This window comes from Xiphophorus maculatus, chromosome 14 (assembly GCF_002775205.1).
Source record: "Xiphophorus maculatus strain JP 163 A chromosome 14, X_maculatus-5.0-male, whole genome shotgun sequence".
Classification (NCBI taxonomy): domain Eukaryota; kingdom Metazoa; phylum Chordata; class Actinopteri; order Cyprinodontiformes; family Poeciliidae; genus Xiphophorus; species Xiphophorus maculatus.
Window position 1 is genome coordinate 17,469,220 of NC_036456.1, and position 27,218 is coordinate 17,496,437.

A 27,218-nucleotide genomic window follows, 5' to 3' on the forward strand; every position below is an offset into this window, starting at 1 on the left:
CCGAGTCAGAGGCTGGACCGGACTCAGAGGCCGGTCCCGAGTCAGAGGCCGGTCCCGAGTCAGAGGCCGGACCCGAGTCAGGGGCCGGACCGGACTCAGAGGCCGGTTCCGAGTCAGAGGCTGGTACCGAGTCAGAGGCTGGTCCCGAGTCAGAGGCCGGTACCGAGTCAGCGGCAGGGCGAGGCTCAACATGTGGTCCATTGTTAAAATCATCTTGACTTTCTTCTAAATCTTCTCCACAGCAGATTGCCTGTTCAAACCACTTCCACGCCTTTCTAATATAACTTTTCTTAAAATGAATTTTTCTTGGACGTGCCAGGGTGCTTCGGAAACATTCGGTTAGTTTATAAATGACCAGCGGGTTTTCGCTTTTTATCATTTTAAATAATAACTCTTGTACTACATCATCATTTCCGCTCAGAAGTTGAAAGATATCCTGGCCGAGTTTTGTCTCCATGTCCTCAAAAAATATAAAATCTATATCTTTTACCGCTTCCCACAGTTTTGGACCAAGCTTCTTGTGGACGGGGTCGGTGTCCTTCATTTTATAAGCGCCATAACTTGATCTGTAACTTGATATATAAATTAGTCTCCAAAATATTCTTTCCACCATATTTTTTCTTTGAGCTTCGGTTCCCCGTTTAAATCCCATTTCATTTGCGTCCTTTAAAAACTGCTCTGGATCCATATCTGCCTGAGTGTAAGACTCACTCAGGCAATTTTCATCACTGTACAAATCTTCATTGGGAAAAAATGTCCTCCTGATCTTCTTTTTTGTAGTCATAAACATTTTCTTTTTAGGAACCGGATCCTCCAAGTGGCGTTTGAATTTTCTTACAATAAATGCATGTCCTTCTGGGTAGTCTAGTAGTGCAATTAAATTAAGACCTGAAGCATAGTGGAACGCGTCCCTCGCAATGCTTTGAAAAATTCGTTCGCTCAGTTCTTCTGCTACATCTGAAAGTACGTCCACGTTTATTTCACCTGTTTTCCTTAGCAGTAAGGCCAAAAGTTTTTTGTGCTGTTCTACAAAGATTTCTCTGACGAGATGGATGGTGGGGCCGTCTGCCACTTTCTCTATTATTTTCCAAAGAAGCTCGCTGAGAAATTTCTTCTTCCTATAGTCTGGGGTGGTTTGTCCAGGATGAACTTTGTTAGAACACGTCTTTCTGAGTTTGCTCCAAAAGGAGACCTTGGGTCTCACATAAACGTCGCTTTCGTTGCTCATCTTTATTCCGTCAGCTAAAGTCTCCAAATGAATTTTGTGTTGACTGACCGGAGACTCAACTGATCAGTTGGTGATGTCATGGACTATGACATCACAGAGGCATCCTTAGAAGGGCCTCCTGGCACTGACATCATTTGAAATCAGGCTGATGACATCATTGTCAGCAGCATGGCAACTGTTGCTGGGGTACTAATAGCTCACAGTGAGCATGCGCTATGAAAATAAATAATCTGTGGGCACTAAATACATTATTCCCACATGTCTGAACTGGAAGTGACCTGCGCAGCTTCGCCAGAACAGGTTGGGCCAGGGAACCATTGGTCCCTCCACTTTACCCCCCTACACATTTTTATTAGTGTGAATGCTGTAGGCATTCATTCACACTATTGAGTTCCACTTTCCTGGTTGCTCCGTAAATTTGGCCTCGCTTCTTCTCCTGCATACTTTGTGCTATTTTCACCATTCAACTTTTATACTACTCAGCTTGCTCTCCTAATGCCGGCTGTATCTCTTGACTCCTCCCTTCCTCATTTCCTTAGTGTAAAGCCCAGCGCACACGACACGATCTTAGAGCTGTCGGCCGATTGTCGGCCCATTTTCAAAACCTGACAGATCACACATTAGCCGACAGAAATCCTAGGTATAACGGTTCGATCGGGTTCGGTCCTGCCGTGTGGTGTCCAACAATGGGCACAAAATAATGGCTACAAGTCCAGTGAACTAATTTTAAAACCAGGTATTAATCAATGCTTTACTACAATCTACCTGCAATGCATGTGGCTAGTGTCAGCGTAAAGTCCTGACTGAATGAAAATCATCAGAACCTATTTACTTCACGTTAACGAAGAACAGCTGAAAAGTTACCGGTTTCGCTCCAACTCCTCCCCTTGTCATTTCTATATTCTTTGCATGTTGAATAAACATTAATGTTGTTTCCACATATCATCTCCAATGTCCTGCTGGATTTCGGGTTGCGCAGTGTCAGCTGTTTGGGATTCCCCTCTGTAATTTCCCCTCAGAAAACACGGAGGAGAATCCGCGCTTTCTGATTGGCTACCTGTCACATTCAACAGGCTGCGTTAAGATCCCAGTGGAGAAAAATCCCTGATTTAGATCAGAGCGGCAATGATGATCTACCATAACACACCACACAATCTTAGAAAGACCAACATCTAAGATTGTTGTAAGGGGAAAAATAGGAGCAAAAAATCATGTAGTGTGAACTATTGCATCAGGTAGTCGATGTGCCCATCTTCTCTATTTAAATCTAATTATTACTGAAGGGCAACATAATATACACACTTCATAATCTGCAGTCTTTTGGTTGAATGCAGTATTTATTTACACTTTGGCTTTATGTTTAGTTTTTTTTCCAGTACATTTTTTATTAATGAGACTGAGAATCCATTTTATTTTTGTTTTTGGTTGTTTTGTTTATTTTGTTTACCAGTTCCAGTGTTTAGTGTTCTTTTGAAAATAAAGTGTATCTAACTTTGGCAAGAAATCGCATGGATTACTACATCATTTTCAGTGTAAAAAGGTCTTCAAACAATATTATCGTTTATTGCAATAATTTTTGAGACAATTAATCGTTCAGCAAAATTTGCTATCGTGACAGGCCTAACCGTAACTAAACCACACATTGAAAATGTATCGGAGTAAAAGTACGCAATTAAGTTCGGAAATATAGTGAAGTAAAAATGAAAGTTATCAAAAATTTTCATACTCGAGGAAAGTATGAAGTACTCCAAAATATACTTAAGTAAAGTAGTGAAGTGTTTTTACTTCGTTACTATACAACACTGGTAATTTGTTCCATCTAAATTCAGGGGCATTGGGACAGCTTCTTATTGCTTGTGGGGCAGTTTGGGAAAAAACAAGAACTGACTCCCCTGAGATTTGGCTTTGTAGATTGTTCTTGTGTTCTTTACATTATCCTCAGGAAGACTGATTGATCATTGATCACTTGAGGTTTGACTGAGGCAACTCTTACAGAATAATAGAAACCATCTTGTGACGGAAAGTAAGATTCCAAAACAGATTCTCCCAAAAGAAAAATAAAATCATAGTGAAGACTTGGAAACCTTCTGGTTTCAGACCAATCAGGCTAGTTAGCTAGCAGCTACAACGCTTTCACTTAATGCATCAAACTCGTAATCCATTGATATGATTTGCCAAGGTTTGGTGATAATTGAAGCAGATCTTTACTTTAACTCCAAAGTTAAACCGTTGCTAGGGCAGGTGTTGCACCACTTTCTTTTACTTCCAAAGCTGAAGAACCCATTCTGGGACCAAAACTGGTTCTCTAGTAGCTACCCAGTCCTTGCTGGGTCAGAAGAAGGAAACTATTGCCCCTTTTGCCCTATAACCTTCAGTGTAGGAATTGAAGGTAAAAAGGGGGGAAATGTGTTCAAACTTCAGAGTATCGGCTAAAAGACGAGCTGCAGCATTTTACCGGCTCTGGAGACGAGCTGGATGAAGCACTTTCCTCTACATTAGGTACATTACGGTAATCTAACCAAGTGATAACTAATGCATGGATTACAAAGTGCTGCTTGGAAAGAATTGGCTTTATTTTAACCAACTACTTCAACTGGAAAATTTTAAATTACCAACTCCAGTAATCTGATCTGTCAAATTCAAGATTAGGTTCCATTTAAAACCCCAGATTTGTGACAACCAGCTTATTAGACCTGTCCAAGGAATCTTAAACACTTTAGGTGTCACAGTGAAGTTACCAAAATCCGTCACTTTAGTCTTAATGAATTTAAAAAAGTCAAGTCTGACTCAGCACACTTGAAACTTCAGCAAAATACGCACTACTACGTTGCAATTACTAATGGTTTATAACTGAGTAGAGCTGTGCTGTCTGTGCTTTATAATGAAAAGACATATTTTTGATCTTGCTTTTTTAAGACATTTTCTGCTGCCGAAGTGTTTAGTACAACACTTTGTCCTTAAAGTTAAGAATTATACTTGTGGAAGTTTCTTAAGTTCTAGAACAGTCGCTACATTTTATTATTTAAAAAAAAATTGTAATAGACTTGGTTTTGCGATCGTCGTTTGACTATAAACTAGAGTTGTCCTTGTCGGTGCAAATTCAACTCTTGCTTCTATTTTTGTATACGTTTATTTATATTGTTGGCACTGCTGTTGCTTTGAGACGCAGCTCTGATGCTAAGTGACCCCACACCGCATCCTGTTTTCCCTCCCTGAGGGACCTGGCACCGTAAGTGCCAACGCGAATAATTTGACTCCTGTCTTGGGGCAGATTTTTGTCTCACTGGCTGCATTGTTGCAGACTCGTGATGAAATTGTTGGCTGGATACTTGCAGGTGTGAAAGATATTTAGTTAAAAACGTGGAGAGAAGGAAGATGGGGAAGATGTCACCAGACGGGTTTCTTGAGGTGACGTGTAATCTCCTACACCTGCTATTTGTTACATTTCCTGTCCCGCACTCATAAAGTTTAGGATAATTTCTGTCTCACATGCTGCTCACCGCTTCACTCTCTGCTCTGCCAGCTCGATCAATCCACTTGGAGACAGAGCTTTAAAGAGGAAATAAGAGAGGAGATGTATGGGTGGGGACAAAGGTGGAGGTAAGAGTCAGAGGTTATACACTGCCTTGCAAGAGTATTCACAACTTTTTTTTTTCTTTTTTTTCATTTTGCCCGTAGACGTCTAAATAAAATCCAATTCAACCAATTGCCTTCACCGACTTAGCAATTAGTCTGTGTGTGTGTGTAATTTAAACTGAGTAAGCAGCTGTTCTGTGAATTCCTCTGAGATTTTTAGTGAACTTAAAGCAACAAACATCATCATGAAGATCAAAAAACACATCAGACAGGCCGGGGAGGATGTTGTTGAGTAGTTTAAATGAGAGTTGGGGTATAAAACTGTCATTGGTGAGTAATCAGAGAAAAACAAAATCTGGTCCTGCAGAAACTAAGCTTATTTCATCACAAAAACACAAAAAATAAAATTTAAGCTAACAATCCACTAAACCTTTTTTTTAAACAAAAGTTTAGCTTGAAATGCAGTAACGGCTCATCAAACCTCCATTTCAGTTTTAACTCGTGACACCAGGGTTTCCTCCAGTGTATTATAAGACTGGCGGCCACCAGGCTTAACTTGTGCCCCCACAAGGCTAAGCACTGCTTATTTATTTAAGTCTTTTAAAAATGTTTGCATTTTTTAAGACTTTATAGTTGGTGTTCAGGTATTAATCTTTCAATTACATAATTATCACGGGATATTTTCAACATTTCTGTCAACTTTCAACATTTTTTAACTCAAAAACACAACGGGCCGCTGGATGAATGATTGCTGAGCGTCCCAACCACCGGGCTTAGCTAGTTTTCCGGGGGAAACCTTGGACAGAATGATCAAATCCAGCTAACTACTATACTTTAAACTTGGAATATTCACTCTGAGCATCCAATTAAAGTCAAGAAAGAAGTATAGCAATAAATTTGTGTTTCATCTCATACTGTCAGTCTGTTCCTGTGCTTTTATCTTTATGTGATATACTTGCAGCAAGTGCTTTATAGTTGACTTCTAGACTTTCAGTTGGATGTTAAAACCAGACACCCTTAAAAACCTGCAGCTGTAAGTTGTGTGGTTCTGCAAAGTGTTAATGCATATACACCACACACTTTTCAGACTTTAAGGTATATGTATCATTAATGTGCATTTCACAATTATACACTACTTTGCATTGGTCTGTTACATAAAATCCCCAAGAAATCAATGTTTGAGGATGTAACATGCTAAAATGTAAAAGGAACTGTATATTGGGGAAAACAAAGTTAAGAAAAGGAGAACTATTACAAGAGAACGAAAGGAAGATGCTCTACCAGTGTTTTTTTTTTAAAGTGACTGCTTTTATTAGCTGCTTCGTGGGGGTTATTTTCGTCACGGTGAACAGCTGGTTGAGCGGTCCCATTGATTCTGCCTCACAGCGTTGCCCTTGACGATCAGCAGATACAGGAGAAAAATCTAAAGCCTTTGTGTCCAGCTCGCCATCAAATATCACCTTGTGGTTCAACTGTGCTGAAAAGAGATGAGTGTGCATGAGAGAAGGAGCGAGTGGTAGTGATTGAGGGAATGAAGGCTCATGTGTGAGGTAAATAGAGGGATAGATGCTGACAGACTTGACTGAGAGGAGAGAAGGACACTGGTGTCATCCCATCTGCTTTTCTTTCCCAACTCATCATCTCCTTTTTTTTGTCTTCCCACGAAGTGAAACAGGAAACAAACACTCCTTCGTCTTTATCAGGGATGAAACCCAACGTCTTCACTCTTAAACTGTGTGACACAAGCTTTATTTTTTTGCCTCTCTGTCATTGATGCACACATTGCATCAGCACCGACGCGCTGCTGATGTTGGAGCCGAGTCAGTTGGCTGGGGAACCGTCTAGAAGCATCGTTCTCATCTAAATTATTCACATATTCTCCTCCGGCTGCATTACAATGCTGAGATCGTGCGTGTGGACGGAGAAGGAAGCATATCACACCAGCTATGCTTGTGTATTTGAGTGCGCTGTAAACACTGTGTGCGTGTCTAATGTGCAGCACTTACCCTCCGATGGATATGGAGCAGTTCTAATGCGTTCCTTTGGTCCAGGCCTCCAGCTGCACATTTGGTTGGAAACCTGACACTGTTTACCAAACAGGAAGGTTATTAATACTTTACCAGACGTCATCCTGAAGCACATCCTTATTCCTTCCTTGACAAAAAAAAATAATCTTCTTCTCATGATAAAATATTAACACCTATGCATGTTACTTTATTTATTGCACTAGGGGTGGGCGATATGGATTTATTTTATCGCAATATTTACCGGTACTTTTGTGATAACAATAAAAGTGACAATAAGAATTATTTGTTAGATCGTTTTTAGGTAACTGTGTATCTGTGTGTCCCAGCAATTATAGCCCCACAAACACACGCTTAAAAAAACATTCCCATTTGTAACACCCTTCTTTACGATATCAGTCGCATAAAGAAGTGTGATTTGTGTTACTAAGCTATGCATGATAACTGTATTTTAAAATTTATTGAAAGTACAGGAAAATCAATAAAATAAAATAGAAAATACAGTTATCAAATTTATTGGCTTTCATTGAACAAATGGTGTAGAAAATAATAAAACTATCAATCCTGACAATGTGAACAGTTTGGGGGATTTTAAGTCATCATTAATTGGAATTTATTGTGACAACGATAAGTCAAAGCTCTTACCATAAGAAATTTATCACGATAAATGATAAACAACACGATAAATGCCTATCCTGTATTGCAGTTTTGAATATCAGGGTGGATGTTGTGTTGCATAAGGAAACATGTAACAGTTAATATTTGTTTGCTCCCACAGCAAAAGCCCACCCAGCAGTCCCTGGCCTCCTCCCTGTGCAGAGAGTCCCACTGGAAGTGCCTCCTCCTGACGCTGCTGATGTACGGCTGTTTCGCCACGCTGGCCTGGTGCGCTCTCTGCCGAGTGCCCGTCCTCGGCTCTTCCTCCTCCATGCGTCTTGGTGGCGCCGACGACGCCACATCCGCCGCCTACTATAATGACATCCTCCACCTGGAGAGCCCGTGCTCCAGCGGCTACGTCTACATCCCGCTGGCCTTCCTGGCGATGCTGTACGTGGTTTACCTGGTGGAGTGCTGGCACTGCTTCTCTAAGACGGCCATGTTGGCTCACGCTGAATTCCAGGTATCTGACATGTAACTGCATTGTTTTTGGTTCCTCTAACGCATTTTTAAGACCATAGGAGACAAATCTTTCCGAGCGGCTGCCCCTCAGATTGTAGGATGCTTTCATGTTATTTCTACTGATTCTTTAAGAAAATGTTTGAGTCATTTATTCAGACTGGTTTTTAACTACTGTAGTTTTATGCTGCATGATGTTATATGTAATCTGTTTTTGTCTTCTGTGTTAGCACTTTGTGGTAATAAAGACCATGCATTCCTACCAGAATACTCTGACTAAAATAAGGAGTTCAGCTAAAGTACACATAAATGATCAATGCATCATTCTCTTTCTCACTGTTTCTCCAGGAGAGAATATGTAGACATTTGCTCCATCATTTCTGGAAAAATTATTGCCTCATCAAGTAGAAAATGACTTGACCTGACTCAGCCTGGCTGTTGTGTTCTGTAATGAAAAAACGTCCTACTGTAAAATGATTTAGTGGCTTCCAGCAAAAAAACCCAACAACAATCATTGTGATATAATTAAACTTTGTCTTGTCCGCTGTGGCTATTGTACCAAAACAATAGTTGTCTTGTTCCTGCTGGTCTGTTTTTTTAGGAAGTTGTTTCAGTTTAACCTTTTTCTAGGAAGTGTATGAGCGGGTGCAGAGACTCCAGCAGGCCACTCCATGTATTTGGTGGAAGGCCATCAGCTACCACTACGTGAGGAGGACCAGGCAGGTGACCAGATACCGCAATGGAGATGCATACACCACCACACAGGTGAGCGGGCTCTTTCTTTATTCATTGCTTTTCTGTCAAATTTATAACAACAAGTATAAGTATAGAAATTTCTCATGTCAATATGATTCGATGAATTAGCATTTTCCTTCAGCTGTCAGGAGATCAGACATGGAGAGCACCATCTGTCTCATCTCTTCATGCCCAGCCAGCAGGAAGAGTTACCTTAGCAAGCTATGTAAATCCTTGGTTAGCAGCGTCTCCATCAACGTAATGTCATAGTCTCCATGGCAACCACTTTCTACACGGGCCAGTAGGTGCCCAGTTTAAAGTGTAGTGCAGAACAGATTACAGGATTTGTAACGGGGCAGGATGCTAACATGTCGCTCCATTAGCCAATCCAGCAGAGTCACTAGCTATCTTTTCATCTAATACTATTGAGAATTTTGAGCAAACCTTTAAAATGACGCAGAAAAGAAAATTCAAAGGTTGTGTTTTCAGCTAAAGTACATATAAATCACTAATCTTTTTGTTTGCCCTACTAAAAGTTCAGTGTTTGTCCAGGGAAGCGTATGTACATTTCCATAGGTAATATTATGTTTCCATGTAATTGTGACGTCAATTTTAAGCAAACTTTTACAATGTTGCAAAAAAGAGAAAAAAAAATCTTATAAGTTGTAATTGTTCTGTCATGTCAACTAACATCAGAAAAGTTACATGCTGCCCAGAGAGGTAAATAAAGAAATGCAATTGTAATGCTAACAGAGCAAACAAGCTGATCAGTCAAGTACGGTAAATGTTTGTGTGATACACCATAAAGTGGGAGAATTTAATTATCACTTGGTGATAGTCCAGAAAATCTGTTTAAGAAAATATACGCCACCACACAGAAATTAATAGTATTGCAACTAATTACATATATGGGTTTTAAAAAAAAAGAAAAAAAAAAAGGGTAACGAAGGTTCGGGCAACGTCTCACCAGGAGACCGGAATTGAGGAGCCCCGCCCCTCGCTCTTCAGACAGAGTTTGGGGAAGAAGACGGCGGTTGTCCTTTCTTTCTCTCACTGACTGTTCGTCATTACAGGTTAGTAGTGTGAAGCTGGTGATGGCTGCCCCCCGTTAAAAATGTGGAGTAACAATGTATATTTGGATATGATTTGTAATTTGATTGATAGATGTGCTGAAACATTGAAAATAAATAAAGAAAAAAAGGATTTGTTAGGATCGCAGTTAGCTACATTTTAGCTACAACGGTCGCATAACGGCCGTTCTGAAGATCGCTACATGTATCTTTTTTAGCTCCGTTCCACTCCCCGATTAAACATTGGTACCCTGAGATACATTGTGTTGTTTTATCTGTTAAAAAGGAGTTATTATTATTATTATTATGATTATTGTTATTATTATTATTATTACTATAGACTTTACTTTTTCTCCCTTGCTATGTAATCAATTAAACTGTAGTTTATTCAGTCGGACAGTAGTTATTGAAAACACATTAGAGCGAGCTTAAGGTTTTGTCCATTATTACATCTCCCTCTTGCAGTATTCAACATAATTAATCCTCTTATTTGAGAAATGGTTTTTTTTAATGTATATCGCTGCACTCTGGATTGATTGGTGAGAGTTGATACCTTTTTACACAGGTGAAGGCTGTGTGTGTTTTTTTTGTAGCAGAAGAAAGGACACAGGAATGTGATTGTTCTAGGAAATGTTAATAATTTCATAATTTCAATAATTTGTAATAAAGACAGAGTTTGGGGAAGAAGACGGCGGTTGTCCTTTCTTTCTCTCACTGACTGTTCGTCATTACAGGCTCTCCAAGATCAAGGGAAAGCAGAAAGTCTTCAGAAGAAGAAAAAAAACGGAAAAACAAAACAAAACATCATTTGTTATATTTGTCACTATAAGTAGAGACGAGTAACAAACTGTGGGGGCTCGTCCGGGATCTCCTCATCAAAAATATTGGGAGAAGATCCAGAGATACCAGAACCACGTGACCAAGGTGACACAGCTGAAGGCCAGGAGTCAACCCGTGGGTGTCCAAAGTGGAAGATCAGAGTGGGAAGGAACCGCGATCCTCCACCGGAACTGCACTGCTGATCCTGAGTTCAACGTAAGCTGATCGCCGAGGAGCCACATCGCCGATTCAGAAGACAGCGCACTCGAGCTGCAGCTGAGCCACGTTGCTGATCCAGTGGACAACGTACTCTAGTTGAAGCTGAGCCAAGTTGCTGATCCAGAGGACAACGTACGCTATCTTCAGAGGAGTCAACTCATTGATTTGGAGGACAACGTGTAATTTATCAGAGGACTGAACTGGAGGACCGATCTGTAGTAGAACCAGACACCATGGCAGAGGTTCGCAAAGAGTTAATATGGAACATTAAGAAACAACTTTTCAAACTCCCAAGCGACAGTGTTTATCAGGTGGCAAAAGACATTGTTACTAATAGCCAGTATGGAGGTGAACTGGACCCAAAGGATGAAGAAAGCTGCATGGACTTTGCCATCTCCTTTTTGCAGTCTGATGCCTTACTCGAGAGGGAAGACAAAGGTATGGGTTGGTTGCTGGATTTGAATGATTTGATATATAAGCTAACGAATGCTGATGCTACTGATAATTCTGGAGAAAGTGTGTTAGATGATGTTTGTGCACGCATTAAACCTAGTCACACTCAGTCTATAACAATCAAACACTCCACATTACAACCCCATGCTCACTTTAACAGTACAGTCATGCAGTCCCAGCCTGACTCTATTACCCAACCCAACACAAAAATGGGGTCGGTAGAAGGTCTGAGACAGCTGTATGAAGAACTGGGCGAGAAGCTCAGGCAGTATGAATCTAGTGTGACCACACCAATTCCAGTTTCTCTCCACCAAGTTGAGTCAGAGTTATATAACAGGCCACAAATGACCCCGGATCAACCTGTGTGTCTGAAGGACCTCTCCTACCTGCAGCGCAAAGATTTCAAAGTACACGGTGGTCAGGTTGGAGATCAGAACTCTGATTTAAGCTACAACAACATCAGTAAACAAATCGATGAGGGAGTAAAAGAGGGTTTCACAGAGACTGAAGTGGTCAGGGGGGTGTTGAGGATTATAAAACCAGGAGCCTTTAAAGACATGCTCGTAAACAAAGACTCAATCACTGTATCTGAGCTCAAAGGCTTCCTCAGGTCCCACCTCGGTGAGAAAGCATCGACTGAGATGTTCCAGGAATTGATGTGTGCCAGGCAATCAGACCAAGAACCACCTCAACAGTTCCTGTACCGCATGATTGGGCTAAAACAGAAACTTCTTTTTCAAACTCGGCACACCAGTACAGACATCACATATGACCCCAAGACCATCCAAAAAGTCTTTCTCCACACCATATACCAGGGTTTAGGAACGAAACATGCATACCTCCGACAGAGACTGAGGCCCCTGATTGCAAACAGCCAAGTTACAGATGAGGAAATCCTCAGCCAAGTCATGAAAATCATGAGTGATGAGAATGAGCACCAACGCAGGCTGGGCCAACTCCCTAGACAAAAGACAACACAAGCACACAGTACCAAAGCTGAAACAGGAGGTGATTACAACAAGTCACAAGATGCAGCAGCAGACAGTAAGAATCTCCAGACAATAGGACAGCTCAGTGCTCAAGTTGAAGCCTTGACTCAGATGGTGGCTTCATTGATGGACCTGCATACAGCTAACCCACAAGTGTCTCTGCCTCTAACTAGGTCAGCCCACATGCAGCCACACCCTCCCTACCAACCATCCTCAAGCAGCTGGCCACAACCTCTGTTGAGGCAACCCGCAGCTCAGATGAGGGGCAGGATGGCTCGTTGCCCTGTGTGTACTGAGCAGAACTCACAGGTGTGTAACCACTGCTTTGCATGTGGAGAAGCAGGGCACAGGGCGATTGGGTGCTTGAAGCGAGTGCAGCCACAGGGAAACGGGACTCGGTCTCTGATGAGGGACACCCAGAGACCGGTGAGCAATTCCAGTCCCGAACAGTAGGTCAAGCTTCAAGTCAAATAGCCAGACGCCTCCAACGAAGACAACGTCAGGAGCCTCATACACCTCTCAGCCAGAGAACAGTCACCTGTAAAGCACCCCTCGTTGGAAAGAAAAGCCTCCTGAAATGCCTGCTTGGTGGCTACCCAATTACAGCCCTATTTGATTCAGGGTCACAAGTGAGTATAATTGACCAAGAATGGGCTGCCACTCACATCTCAAATTGTACAGTGAGACCCCTTTCTGAGCTATTAGAGGAGGAACTCAGTGTCTATGCAGTTACAGGTCATTCAGTGCCGTACAGTGGATGGGTGGAGCTCACTGTCAACTTAGCAGGAAACGATGACCCCAACCTGACCATACAGGCTCCATTTCTTGTCAGTCAGCTGCCCCTGCCCCAGCCCCTTCTTGGAGCCAATGTACTGGAAGAGATCATTAAAAGGAAGGAGTCCTCGGGTGAGGCGGTTACCACAGTGGTCAGTCTCCTCCGTGATGCATTTGGGATAGAGGAGGAACAGGTGGAGGCCATTGTGAGTTTCATCCAGGTGCCTCCCAGAGCCTATGATGATCCAGTCACAATAAGGGTGGGTAGAGACTGCACTATTATCCCCCCTGGGAGAACAGTTCATGTGTGGTGCAGGGTACCCCCAAATTTTAACATCATTGACCCTTTTGTCCTATACGAGCCTGCAGAGGGGAGCACTGCTTTAGGACACTTGGGTGTGGGGGAGGGCCTCTTAAAAGTCAATGAGGCCAGGCGACCATATGTTAAAGTGCCCATCTCCAATCACTCAAAACATGAGGTCACCCTACCCAAAAGAACCCCCCTGGGAACCATCCAACATGTCACAAAGGTCCTGGAGACCAGCACTCCAGGGTCCCACCAAAAAGAAATGGCTGCAGTTAGGGTCAATGGAGTTGCATCCTCCAGCAGCTCTCCAACTGACTCCTGGCTCCCTCCTGTCGAGGTCAGTCACCTAAGCCTCGAACAACAAGAGGTGGTGAAGAAAGTGCTCTGTGAGGAGTGTGGAGCCTTCTCCCGTGACGGTGATGACATTGGATGCATCCCTTCTCTGCAGATGGAAATTAGGACTAAGGATGATATCCCAGTCCAAAGAGCCTATGCATCCATTCCAAAGCCACTCTACAAAGAAGTGAAGGAGTACATCCAGGAACTTCTGGTTAAAGGTTGGATTGTGAAATCTCAGTCACCATATGCAGCCCCTGTCATATGTGTCAGGAAGAAAGATGGGTCCTTACGACTCTGCGTCGACTACCGGCTCCTCAACAACAAAACCGTACCTGACCGCCACCCCATCCCTAGAATCCAAGACCTCACCGACTCCCTAGGAGGATATGCTTGGTTCTCAATTCTGGACCAAGGGAAAGCCTACCATCAAGGCTTCATTGCTGAAGGGTCAAGGTACCTGACTGCGTTCATAACCCCATGGGGCCTGTACGAGTGGGTCCGAATACCGTTTGGGTTGTCAAACGCACCAGCAGCTTTTCAAAGGAGCATGGAGGGGATGCTTGACGAGCTGAGAGATGAGTACTGCATCCCTTACCTCGATGATGTTTTGTGCTTCTCCAGATCGTTTGAAGAGCATGTGCAGGTGTTACGCAGAGTCCTCCAAGCCTTACAGCGTCATGGTGTAAAGTTGAAACCAGAGAAATGCGAGCTCTTTCGCAAGGAGGTCAGGTACGTTGGGCGATTGGTGTCGGCAGATGGAGTAAGGATGGACCCCAAAGATTTTGAAGCAGTACAAACACTGAAACACAAGACACCACAAACAGTTGGGGACATCAGGCAAATGCTCGGGTTCCTGAGCTATTACAGAACATATGTGCAGGATTTTTCACGTATAGCCAAGCCCCTGTATGACCTGCTTCAGTCAAAGGCCGACACTTCTCAGCTTAAATCGCCACAGGGAAAAACAAAAGGCCACCAGCAGTCCTCTCGAACCCCAATAGAGTGGACCAAAGAACATCAACAGGTCCTTGAGCAGCTCATTGACCGACTGACCAAACCCCCAGTGCTGGCATACCCCGACTTCGACCGCCCTTTCACACTTCATACTGATGCCTCGCAAAAGGGTCTGGGTGCGGTTCTCTACCAAGTTCAGGATGGAAAAATGAGGGTGATTGGATATGGTTCACGCACACTGACACCAGCGGAACAGAATTATCACCTACACAGTGGCAAACTTGAATTCCTGGCATTGAAGTGGGCGATATGTGACAAGTTCCGTGATTATCTGTTCTATGCCCCACATTTTACAGTCTTCACGGACAACAACCCACTCACATACATCCTGAGCACTGCCAAGCTTAATGCAGTGGGTCACCGGTGGGTGGGGCAGTTGGCTGACTTCCACTTTGACATCAAATACCGACCAGGTAAAACTGCCATTGATGCTGACACCTTGTCACGATGGCCCCTAGATATAGACACTTTTATGGCTGAATGCTCTGAAGAACTATCAGAGGACACAGTCTGTGCTGCATGGGAAGGAAGCCGGAGAGCTCAACAGAGAGATGTGGCCTGGGTGGCAGCCCTCAACTTGTCACACCCTAGCCAAACCCAGTTCGAGGGTCTGCAGACAGTCAGTCATGATGAGCTGGTGAGGGAACAAAGGAAAGACCCCGCCATTGGGAAAGTTGTGGAGTTGAAACAACAAGACAAACCACTAACAGAGGAAGAAAGAAATAAAGTTGATGGACACACGAGGAGGCTGCTGCGAGAGTGGGGCAAATTATACCTGGAGAATGACCTGCTCTACAGAAAAACTGTGAGTCGACAACAATTGGTTCTGCCCGCCACATATAAACAAACAGTTCTGACTCACCTCCACAACAACCTGAATCATGTTGGCGTTGAAAAAGTGCTGAGCTTGGCAAGGGAGCTTTGTCATGAAAAGTGATATAGAGAACTACATCACCAGGAAATGCTCATGCATCAAACAGAAGAAACCAGTCACAAATGAAAGAGCTCCAATGGGAAGTATTACATCGACTTCTCCCCTCGAGCTGCTATGCATCGATTTCCTTCACTTGGAAGCCAGCAGGGGTGGGTACGAGTACATCCTGGTTGTGATTGACCACTTTACCAGGTTTGCCCAAGCCTATCCCACCAAGAACAAGGCTGGTAAGACAGCAGCCGACCGGCTTTTCAATGATTTCATCCCGAGATTTGGGTACCCTGCCAAACTCCATCATGACCAGGGTCGGGAGTTTGAGAATGAGCTCTTTAAGAATCTCAGACGATTAGCTGGTGTGGCCCATTCAAGAACCTCCCCATATCACCCCCAGGGCAATCCGGCCGAACGACTAAATCGTACCTTACTGCAGATGCTCCGGACTCTGGGGGAGAAAGAGAAAGAGAACTGGAAGGATCACCTACCTCATGTGCTCCATGCCTACAACTGTACAAAGCATGAGGCCACAGGGTTCTCCCCGTACTATCTGTTGTATGGTCGACATCCTCGCCTCCCTGTTGACATCCTCTTTGGTCTCATAACAGACCAGGAGGCCGAACTTAAAGAGCCAAATGGATATGCCGAGAGGTGGGCTCGAAAAATGACTGAGGCATATCAGATAGCCAATGCAAACAGCCAACAATCCAGCATAAAGGGAAAAACATACTATGACAAGAAGAGCAGAGGTGTCGTCCTTCAGCCTGGAGACAGAGTACTGGTACGCAATCTCGGTGAACGTGGGGGCCCTGGAAAGCTGAGAAACTACTGGGAGCAACAGATCTTCATCGTCAGAGAGCAGGTGGGTGACAATCCTGTCTATAAAGTCAGCCCGGAGCGAGGAGGTCAGCCAGTTCGCACTCTACACCGAAACCTACTGTTACAGGTAAACGACTTACCTATAGAACCAGTCCAGAACCTGACCACAAGTACAGCAGAGTCACAAAGGAAAGCCAAAAAGAGTTCAAACGACCTTCAGGCCAGACATGCTGTACTGTACTCAAACACAGATGACTCTGATGAAGAGGAGGATAAGGGAACACCTCATTACTGGCTTCGAATACCTGTGGAGAGACCCAGACCAAATGGTCACCCACCTGATCAAAATACTACCGATGCTTTCCAAGAGATAGCTGAAGAGAATGAAACCAGTTTGATGGAAGTAATCCCAACCGAACCTGGACAGGAAGGAGAATGTGTCAGAAGTGGAAGGCAGGGGTCAAGCAGTGGAGATGGACAAAATGTTGAGGAGCTCCAGTCCACATTCATGGAGGACATACATTCTGCCCCTCAAGAGGATAATACCCCAACACCTGACATGGAACACCCAGTCCCCCTGAGACGGTCTACAAGAGAAAGACGACCAAGACATATGTTCACTTACACGACTCTGGGTCAACCAGTGTACCAGCCGCACCCCATGGTGAATGCAGTTGGAACCCAACCAATGCAGTGTATGCACCAGTGTTTCCCCTTACCGTACTTCCATCCTATCCAACCCCCACCCATTAGCCCTTACCCTTACCTACCTGTTATGTGTCCAATACACTGTAGATAGAACACTTGGGAAAGATAGTTACATACCTGAACCACACATACACCATACATTACATATCCATCTACTGTAAAATATACATCATACACTGTATACTCACCTTGAGCGACCTGCAACACAAAACACTACATATTTTTGTTTTGCAATGTTTTGAAAAAAATGTATGTTCAGTCAAGTTATTTTGGAGACTTAAGTGTCAGGAGCCACCTTTGTTTGTTGGGGAGTGTGTGATACACCATAAAGTGGGAGAATTTAATTATCACTTGGTGATAGTCCAGAAAATCTGTTTAAGAAAATATACGCCACCACACAGAAATTAATAGTATTGCAACTAATTACATATATGGGTTTTAAAAAAAAAGAAAAAAAAAAAGGGTAACGAAGGTTCGGGCAACGTCTCACCAGGAGACCGGAATTGAGGAGCCCCGCCCCTCGCTCTTCAGACAGAGTTTGGGGAAGAAGACGGCGGTTGTCCTTTCTTTCTCTCACTGACTGTTCGTCATTACAGGTTAGTAGTGTGAAGCTGGTGATGGCTGCCCCCCGTTAAAAATGTGGAGTAACAATGTATATTTGGATATGATTTGTAATTTGATTGATAGATGTGCTGAAACATTGAAAATAAATAAAGAAAAAAAGGATTTGTTAGGATCGCAGTTAGCTACATTTTAGCTACAACGGTCGCATAACGGCCGTTCTGAAGATCGCTACATGTATCTTTTTTAGCTCCGTTCCACTCCCCGATTAAACATTGGTACCCTGAGATACATTGTGTTGTTTTATCTGTTAAAAAGGAGTTATTATTATTATTATTATGATTATTGTTATTATTATTATTATTACTATAGACTTTACTTTTTCTCCCTTGCTATGTAATCAATTAAACTGTAGTTTATTCAGTCGGACAGTAGTTATTGAAAACACATTAGAGCGAGCTTAAGGTTTTGTCCATTATTACATCTCCCTCTTGCAGTATTCAACATAATTAATCCTCTTATTTGAGAAATGGTTTTTTTTAATGTATATCGCTGCACTCTGGATTGATTGGTGAGAGTTGATACCTTTTTACACAGGTGAAGGCTGTGTGTGTTTTTTTTGTAGCAGAAGAAAGGACACAGGAATGTGATTGTTCTAGGAAATGTTAATAATTTCATAATTTCAATAATTTGTAATAAAGACAGAGTTTGGGGAAGAAGACGGCGGTTGTCCTTTCTTTCTCTCACTGACTGTTCGTCATTACAGGCTCTCCAAGATCAAGGGAAAGCAGAAAGTCTTCAGAAGAAGAAAAAAAACGGAAAAACAAAACAAAACATCATTTGTTATATTTGTCACTATAAGTAGAGACGAGTAACATTTGCTATGTCAGGACTTATTCTGAAAATATGTTTCTATTCCCATTTCTTTAGTTCATTAACTCTTTTGAAAAAGTCAAAAGTTAATTCAAATTTTTCTGTTTCCATGAACAGAAAAATTGTTGATGCACATCTTGAATATGCAAGATGTGCATAAGAAAACATTGATGGGAAGCACAGCAATAGTCATAAAAAAACACAGCAGTCGTTCAGGTTGTGTACTTGAAGAAGTAAATTATATTTATTGTTATCTAAGGCGTTAAACATTAACAAAAACATTTGTTTTACTGAAACAAGAATGGCTCAACTGAACAAGGCCTTGCATTTGTTTTACATCTATTTTGCTTATTTAAGCAAATAAAGAGAAGCAATTTTGTTTCTCTCTTTTTTTAACCTTTCACCTTCCCTCAGGTCTACCATGAACGAGTGAACACTCATGCCTCCAGTTCGGAGTTTGACTACGCCCGCTACGGCGTCAAAGATGTGTCAAAAGAGCTGCTCGCCCTGGAGCGCCACCCTGCTGTTCGCCTCCGCTTCACTAAGTGTTTCAGGTACCAACAGACTTCTAAAGTACTAACAAATCTGCTCTGTAGTTGGTTGAATTAGAATTTAGTTTGATAGTGAAGCTGATCTTTACTTGATTTTTGTTTTAATTTATTACATTCCTGTGCTTTAGCTTCTCCAGTGCTCGAGCTGAAGCTGCTTACCTCACTCAGGTAAGAAGAAAAAAGAAAGTGTGCTAAAATCTTCTTCATAGCTGCTTATAAAGTGCCTTGCAGCAGCAAAGTAGGTATTTTATTTGGTGTTTATGAGCGAGACCAACAACAAATAGTACATAATTGTAAACAGGAAGGAAAAGTTACATGGTTTTCAAGATATTTTATTAAGAAAAGTGTATTGTGTGCAAACCGAAATCTTAGACAAGGCCGACTACCTCCCAAAAGTGCAGAAAACATGAAAGATGGGGCTCTGCTTGGGTGAGACCAAAGTTTTAGTTTTTGTCTATGTGCAAGACACTATGCACTGCATAATGTGAACACGTTGGTGGCAGATTCAGGATGTTGTGATGCTGGTTTTCAGCTAGTAAGGCTTGATGGTTGAAGCCAAATTTTGATAAATCCTGAAAAACCTCTTATAGGCTGGAAAAGGCTTCAAACTGAGGTGCAGGTTCACGTTCTACCAGAACAATGACCCTAAACATAGAGATAGAGCTTTAATGAAATGATTTAGATCAAAGCATTATGGTGTCAGAACGGCCTTGTCAAAGTCCAGAGCTACATCCAGTGGATAATCATGGCTATTTATTAAAGAATTACATTTATAGTGCAAAGAAATTACAGACAAGATGACTGATCTGGATTTTTTTTTAGGGGTATCAGTAAAAACATATATCCTTTGCTTCAGACTTTATTAATTTTGTACCGTTTTGTATTGGTCTATCACATAACATCTCAATAAAACAGATGAATTGTGACGTTTTAATGTAAAAAAGTAGATTCCTTTTCACTGCAAAAACAAAATATCTTGCCAGATATATTTGTGTAGTTTCTATTGCTGATATTAATAATAATAGGTTATTTTTAGTGCCCTTTGTATCTTGAAATCTCAAGATCTAAAATATCTCTGGCAGCGGTGGGATTTGAACCCATGCCCCCAAAGAGACTGGAGCCTTATTCCAGCGCCTTAGACCGCTCGGCCACGCTACCTCACAGCAAAATAGAACCTACCATGTCTTAAATTAAATAACTTGTCAGTGGAACTACTACCTTTTCACACTTACTGAGGGATTTTTGACTTAAAACAAAGTTCTTGTATCTTGCTGAAGAGTTATTTGTAAGCTAGTTTTGTTTTATTTTAAATGTACTAAGATATTTGCTCTAGAAACTAGACCAAAAATACTTTGCGGTAAAGAGCTGTTTAAAGATTTATTTACTATCCATTAGTAGTTTGATTTGTTTGTACAAATTACAGGTATTTAAAGGTTTTAGTTTTTAACTGTGCAGTTGTCATGATTTTGAAACTATGAAAGTGATCAAAATAATTGAAGTTTATAATTTTTATTGGATGAAAAGCTCACAAAATTTGTAACTGAATGTGTTTTTTTTTAATTATTTTTAATTTCTCTGTGATTTAAGCGAGCGCGGTTCTTTGGGGAAAATGAAGGGCTGGACGACTACATGGAGGCCCGGGAGGGAATGCACCTAAAAAACGTGGATTTCCGGGAGCACATCCTGGCCTTCCCAGATCCGGCCCGTCAGCCGTGGTTCTCTCGCCACCGGGTGTTCTGGCTGGCCTCGGCTTTCCTCCTGTCATGGCCGCTGCGGGTCGTGTCAGAATACCGCACGGCGTACGTGCACTACCACGTGGAGAAGCTGTTCGGCGAGGAGGAGGACGGTGGCGGAGTCGTCGTGGGAGGACAAGGTGGAGGCGGACGAGGCGCTGCGGTGGAAGGAGGGACTGAGAACGGAATCGGGACGGGATTCGGGCTGAACGGGACCAGCTACAGGGCCATCTCCCGTGTCAACACAGTGGACATGACAGAACTGGAGTGGCACATCCGCTGCAACCAGCAGCTGGTGCCCAGCTACTCCGAGGCCCTCCTGATGGACCTGGACTCCAGTGGAAGCACAAACCCCACAGCCTCCACGCCCATCTCTGGACCCCCAGGAGTCACCCCCACCCAAGCCCCCCACCCGCCTCCTCTGACTCTGCCTGTGGTGTTCAACTCCGCCTACCTCCTGCAGAGCTGCCCCAGGTGCAGGAGAACCACATCAAGTTCCAGTCTTCCCTCCAGGCTGAGGGCTCCGATGGGGACCACTGCCCTCCTCAACGCCACCGTTGCCGGGATCCGGGCGGCGGCGCCGGGCAGTGGAGGCATAGGAGGAAGGCTGGTGCTCAGTCGCAGCGGGTTCTCTCTGGGGAGACTCGGAGGTGGGCGACAGAACAACTTGTTTCATTCAAGAAGCATCGGAGGAGGACTGGGAGGCAGCAGGGAGGACGGAGGAGGGAGCGGAGGCGGAGGAAGCAGTGGTGGCGGAGGGAGCGGAGGATTCTTAGGAATAGGCTCCAGACAGAACAATGAGGAGACCAGGGGGGTGCTGGAAGGAGAAGGCGAGGAGGAGGAGGAGGAAGAGGAACAGGTGAGGAGACGGGAAAACGGGGGAAGAGAGAGAGACGAGGAGGCAGAGCAGGGAGGAGAAGGTGAAGGAGGAGGAGGAGAAAGTAGGGAGGTTGAGAGGGATCGACCTCCCTCCTACCAGGATGCCTTCTTCTTCCCTGTCCTCATCATACATGGAGAGGAGAGCTGCCATGCTGGCGATGACATGTGAGACAGAAAACGCATCAAGAGCAGGTCGGTTTGAGCAGGAGCTGAAAGAAGACTCTGCGCACACAGGAAGGAGCAGGTTCAGTCAGAGCAAAGAGAGAAAGATGCTGTGGTCTGCTGCAGGTAGAACCAGAGGTCCGGAAGAGGGAGGGTAAACAGACAAACGGAGGGAGGGGGTGAGCTCACGCAGTGCATCCTGTCAACCATCAGTAAACCCACAAGTTCAGGAGATCAGAGTTGTTCCAGAGTGCAGGCACGAGATAAAACCGAGAGCAAGTAAATCCTTAAAATTGCATGCTTTACTGAAAGGAGGTGAGGATAACGGAAGGCTTAGAAATGTGTGTTTCCAGATATATCTATGCAGGAGCTGGAGTGGGGGGGCTAACAGTGCTAAAGATAGCCACTGAACAATAGAGAAAGTATATTCTTTTTACAAAAGAAACAGCGTTAGAGGAACTGGGAGTGGATATCTGAGAGGCCTGAAGCATCGATTAAACGATGATTGTGATACAGCGAGATGAGCTAACAATATTTATTATTTTAAACCACAAAAAGCCAAAGGAGGTAAGAGAAAAGAAATCAGAGGAAGTAGAAAACACAATGTAAGTTATTAAACTACAGATGATTCTGATTATTTAGAGCTAATAAACCATATTGTTCCATTTCAAATCATGGATAAAATCATTTTTATGACTATGAACAGCACCTGACCAGCTCCTCTTATGGTGATCTGTGCCAATGAAAGACGAGTTACATTGATTTCCTCCTCGTCTCGTCATGCTGTCTTACTTCACCATTAGCTTCCCGACCACTCAATCCATTACTGCTTTGGAGGAGGAGATTAAAGAGAACGCCATAAAAAGTGGAGCAGTCGTTGCCTCTTCAACTCAGCCCCTCTTTGCTCTAGCCATCTTCTGCCATGTTATCACCTTTTCTCATTCACCCCTTTCCTCCCAGAACGTCATTTTAGGATGCCTCTGGTTTGGTTTATTTGAAGAATATACAACTTCAGTTCAGGCTGGTAGCTCTCAGTAGTTATTTTTATTTCCTTATCTTAAACACTCAGCCGAGAACGCAGCTGAAATTCCTCAAAGATGTATAATGTTATGCGCAACACAATAAACACCGAAGACGAAAGTAGTGATGGCACAGACTCCACTGGAGTGTGGCATCATGACGTCAAGAGTTATGTTATTTTTCAAATTTTCCTTGCTTTCACTGAACAATGTACATTGGAGACCTAGCAGACTGGCACTCTACGCAGACATTGTGGTGAACTCCAATTTTACTGTAATTAGACTATGAAAAAATGTGATTTTTTTTTTTTACAAAAACTGTTATTCAAGAGACTTTTATTCTAACAGCATTCAGGTAGACATTATAATTTCTGCTCCAGTTCTGATCCACATTGTTAGACAGATGCACTCACATTTTTCCCAATAGCTGTGTCAGCAGAATACTGCTGAAATATTTAACCTGATATTTCCCACTCGTAGTTTTTTATTATTGTTTCAACTTGAAAGGTTATAGTGAGGCAGAACTGAAAACAGAAAGCCTTTTATGGCTTAAACCTAATCTAGGTAAGTTTCCATTTTTTATATTAGTTCTGTTATGATCTGTAGTATTTTTCCAATGATAAATCTGTATAATATGAACTGAAAACATCCAGAGAAGCGTCTCTCTTGTTAGCATATATATCTAAATATGTTTAGGCATGAAATATCCCTCCCTTTTCTAAGGCCGACATGTTGGACTGCATTGGAAGCTGTCAGGTTATGCTGGCGTTGTTGATTTTTAAAAAGATGAAGAAGAAGAAATTGCTGAGAATAATAAAATAACTCCCCGGTTTTATACTGTGTATCATTTTCAGCCATGTAGAAACATGCTTTGGGTAGGTTTAGGTCGAGCTGCTACCTCCTCCTGCTTATGGAGAAACAGATCCTTAATATTTCCTTAATGTGAACTGTGTCAAGACTTTTGCAGGCATAGAAATGCATGGAAACACACGCTTACTAGCAAGGTAGCATATTATAGCTACAATCAGCAAAAATATCAAACAGTAGTGATCAATTGGGATTCAGCGCCAACACAGGGACACAGACAGGAATCCTGGGGGATTCAGAGTTTTGTCCTACTTTCTGAGTTTGTTTTCTTGGAAAATGAACCCAGGAAAGGCCGTCTGCACAGACCGCCATCTGTGCTTTCTTTGTATTTACTCTACAAAGCACACTAAACCTGCTAACGTAGCAACAAGAATTAGTTAGGTAAGCTTATCCTGACCGTTCCTGCTGCCTCTGCTTACTTTTTACACATTCATGAAAAAGCACATAAAAAAACAAAGCTGTGTGAAGAGGACAAATAAATAAGGGTACTGACTGTTCTCTCAGTGCAACTTTCTGGGAAAGTGGAGCGGAGACCGCTGGCCTGGTTAGATGTAGGGGACACATCCTGACACACTTTCCCATCCGCTGAATCTGGTTCATGGTTCTAGCCATATTGGAAAAAAAGACATAAAAAAACAAGCTGAAGTGGGGACAAGGAAGGAAGCTGAATTCAAGGAGACCGACGGAAAGTTGACAGTAACCAGGACAAGACTTTCTGAGCAACTAAAGAGCTGGACAAAACTGAAAATGTGACGACATTAAAGGCAGTTATTTTTACAACATTAATCACTACTTCAGTCTCTGGACTTCTGTGTCTATCATAACCAGAAAGAAGCACTATAAAAAGCACTCACCGCCCTGCTGCATTCATTTGTTTAGGACAACGTGTTGCTTTCACTGCTCTGTTCATCACACGCAGCTGAAACCTGTAAATGTAATGTACTCTCAACGCAGGAAAACTCACTTCCTTCTGTAAATTGCTGCTCACACATCATCTTCATATTTGAGGTTGTTTAAGTAAAACACAAATGCCTTTGTAAAGTTTATTTCTTTTTGTAAAAATTACTGTTTCGGTCCACTGCTTATTTGTTCATTTCTGTGTGTTGAAACGTGTTTAGCACTTCTTGCTGAATATTTATACGCAGTTTTATTATCTTACGTGTCGCTCCAGATGTGCCAAGAGGATTCTTTGCCCATGATGTCTTACACAAACATACCCACCATCATGCCTGTTTGCATGCTTAATCACTGCAGTAAAATAGCAAATATATCAGCCTTTTTTCTTACCTGAATGGAAATACGGCAACCCTAGACATGTAATCATCTCCCTCACCACACACACACACACACACACGCTCCTCAAGCATGGCGTTGTGCAGATGAGGTTGCCTTTAGGTTGCCAACATCTTTTGCTCAGGTTCTTCAGTTAATGTATCCTCTTCTGCAAATTCATCAACACGCCAAAGCAAAAAAAAGCAACAACAAAAAAAAAACAAAGTGTGAGTGCATACAGATGTAAACAGGCTGTTTTCAATAGTCTGGCCTAAGCAGTAGAGTCAAACATTTATAATACAGAAAGAAAACACATAAATAGTTAAATCATATATGTACAGAGAGCACTTATCAGATGGCCGGTGTTTCTAACATGCATCGTTTTGTTGTCTTTGTTTATGTTATGTACTTGGCCACAGTTTGTGTGTAAATCCAACCAGAATGTTTTTAACATGTTCTAATGTCTTTGGCTTAATTTGAAAGCTGACGTTTTTGTCCACTAGAGGGCACCAAACCTTAATGATTGTGACAACACTGACATTATAATGTATTTAGAGAGCAAAGCAAGGGTGAAATAGACCAGGAAGGAAACAGCATAGAGACTGAAGTATGTTTAACATCTGCACTTGTACCTGTCAGTGATGTCACACCAGGTGTGTTCAGTGGCTGGAAAACCACTGGTCGACTGGGTTGTTAGTGAAGTTTTTGTCCTCTTTACTGGTCTTACTTTTTTTAACATAAAATTCCTAAAACAAAATTTCTGATTTAGAGATTTTCATTGAACTTTTTACCAGAAATTAATGGATACTTTCTTGGTACGTACCAGGATTTACTTTTCTTTTTTTAAACTTTCTTGACTTTAAGTGGTACTTTGAAGAGATTACTTGGTACTTTCCAAAACTTCCTTGGACTTTACCTGTTATTTTTCAGCTAAAGTATCCCCAGGTATATTCAGAAAACAACAGGTAATTTCCTTTAACTTCTTTATGAGGTATTTTGTGGAACTTGCCAAAGACTTTCCTTTAACTTTCCAGAAAGAGATTGCTGCGGTCCTTACCAGGAGGTTTGTGGGCCTCAATAAATACTCTTTGGACTTACCAGAAACGTATCTGGTAAGATCTAGAAAGTATCTTCTGAGTCATTAAAGTTATAGCAGAGTCTTGTCCCAGATGCATTCCAGAAGTTACCTGCAAAGTTCTGGAAAGTAACATGTAACTTTTAGAAAGTTACCTGAGTTAAGAACCAAAGCTTATTTTCCAGAACTTACTCAATACTTTCCTTCAATGTATATGAAATGTAACAGGTATTGTAAAGAAACATAAAAATTACTTTCAGGAACTAACTCTGTACTTTTCTTAACCCTTTCAGGTACTTACCCAGAACCTAGAGGTTACTTTAAATAACTTGGATGGTATTTTCCATAACTTCAGTCAAGTTTATTTGTATAACAATATTTGCGTGGAAAGTTCTGGAAAGTAACACATGTGAGTAAAGGGAATATACGTACTCTATGTGATGCTATCTTGTTTTCTTTTGAATTGTGACTGATTGTTTTGCAAAGCAATGTAGTTCATATTCCTGCTTCTGGCTGGACTTGTATATGTTGCTGAACTTATAATCACAAGCAATGGGAGCTTCAATCACTGAGCTGACAGCACCGTTGGAGGAAGACCGTTTACATTTTGTGACTGAGCCTCCATGTTCCACAGCGTAACACACTCATTGTCTGGCTGTGTTGATCTATATGACACAAATAAAGTGATAGAGTGGAAGACAGTCGGGGTTGTGGTCCTCGTTTCTCACCCACGTCTGAACTGAAACTGTTAGCATGTTTTGTTGCAACTTTCACAGCCAATCATTTGGTTTGATCAGGAAATCAGAACCACAAACAAACAGGAAAAGGGTAGAATATGATTCTTAAAAAACATTATACACTGGATTAACATTTCTTTTTATTTACATAATTTATTAAAATTAGAAGAGAAATAAATGTATATATATTGGTTCAATAAATGGATGGGAAAAAAATAGGGGTGCCCTGATTGCAGTTTTTATGGCAATCAAGGATCTTGAAAAATAAAACTAATAGGTTTTCTTTGGACAGGCATCCAATTTGATAATTCTTTTGAGGTTGATTGAACTTTATTTTCCCTGCCTAGAAAAGCTTATATATCGTATCCTAA

The 27,218-nt window shown here is 42.3% G+C and overlaps 2 protein-coding genes and 1 non-coding gene across 3 annotated transcripts in view; 2 read left to right on the plus strand and 1 right to left on the minus strand.

The window, feature by feature from the left end:
• Positions 1-26,811, plus strand: part of LOC102217133 (transmembrane protein 151B-like) — a 38,824-nt gene extending 12,013 nt beyond the window's left edge. The window contains exons 2-6 of the mRNA XM_023346219.1: positions 7,607-7,948; positions 8,575-8,709; positions 18,967-19,106; positions 19,232-19,271; positions 20,691-26,811. Coding sequence (XP_023201987.1) covers positions 7,607-7,948; positions 8,575-8,709; positions 18,967-19,106; positions 19,232-19,271; positions 20,691-21,884 — 1,851 coding nt within the window. The 3' untranslated portion in view covers positions 21,885-26,811. The remainder of the gene's footprint in view (positions 1-7,606; positions 7,949-8,574; positions 8,710-18,966; positions 19,107-19,231; positions 19,272-20,690) is intronic.
• LOC111610961 lies at positions 8,722-17,556 on the plus strand. The gene has a single exon (XM_023346218.1). It carries the CDS (start codon positions 12,559-12,561, stop codon positions 15,598-15,600), a length of 3,042 nt encoding a protein of 1,013 aa, XP_023201986.1. The 5' UTR covers positions 8,722-12,558; the 3' UTR covers positions 15,601-17,556.
• trnal-aag lies at positions 20,180-20,261 on the minus strand. The gene has a single exon. It is a non-coding gene; the product is annotated as a tRNA-Leu (tRNA).
• Positions 26,812-27,218: the final 407 nt, after the last annotated feature.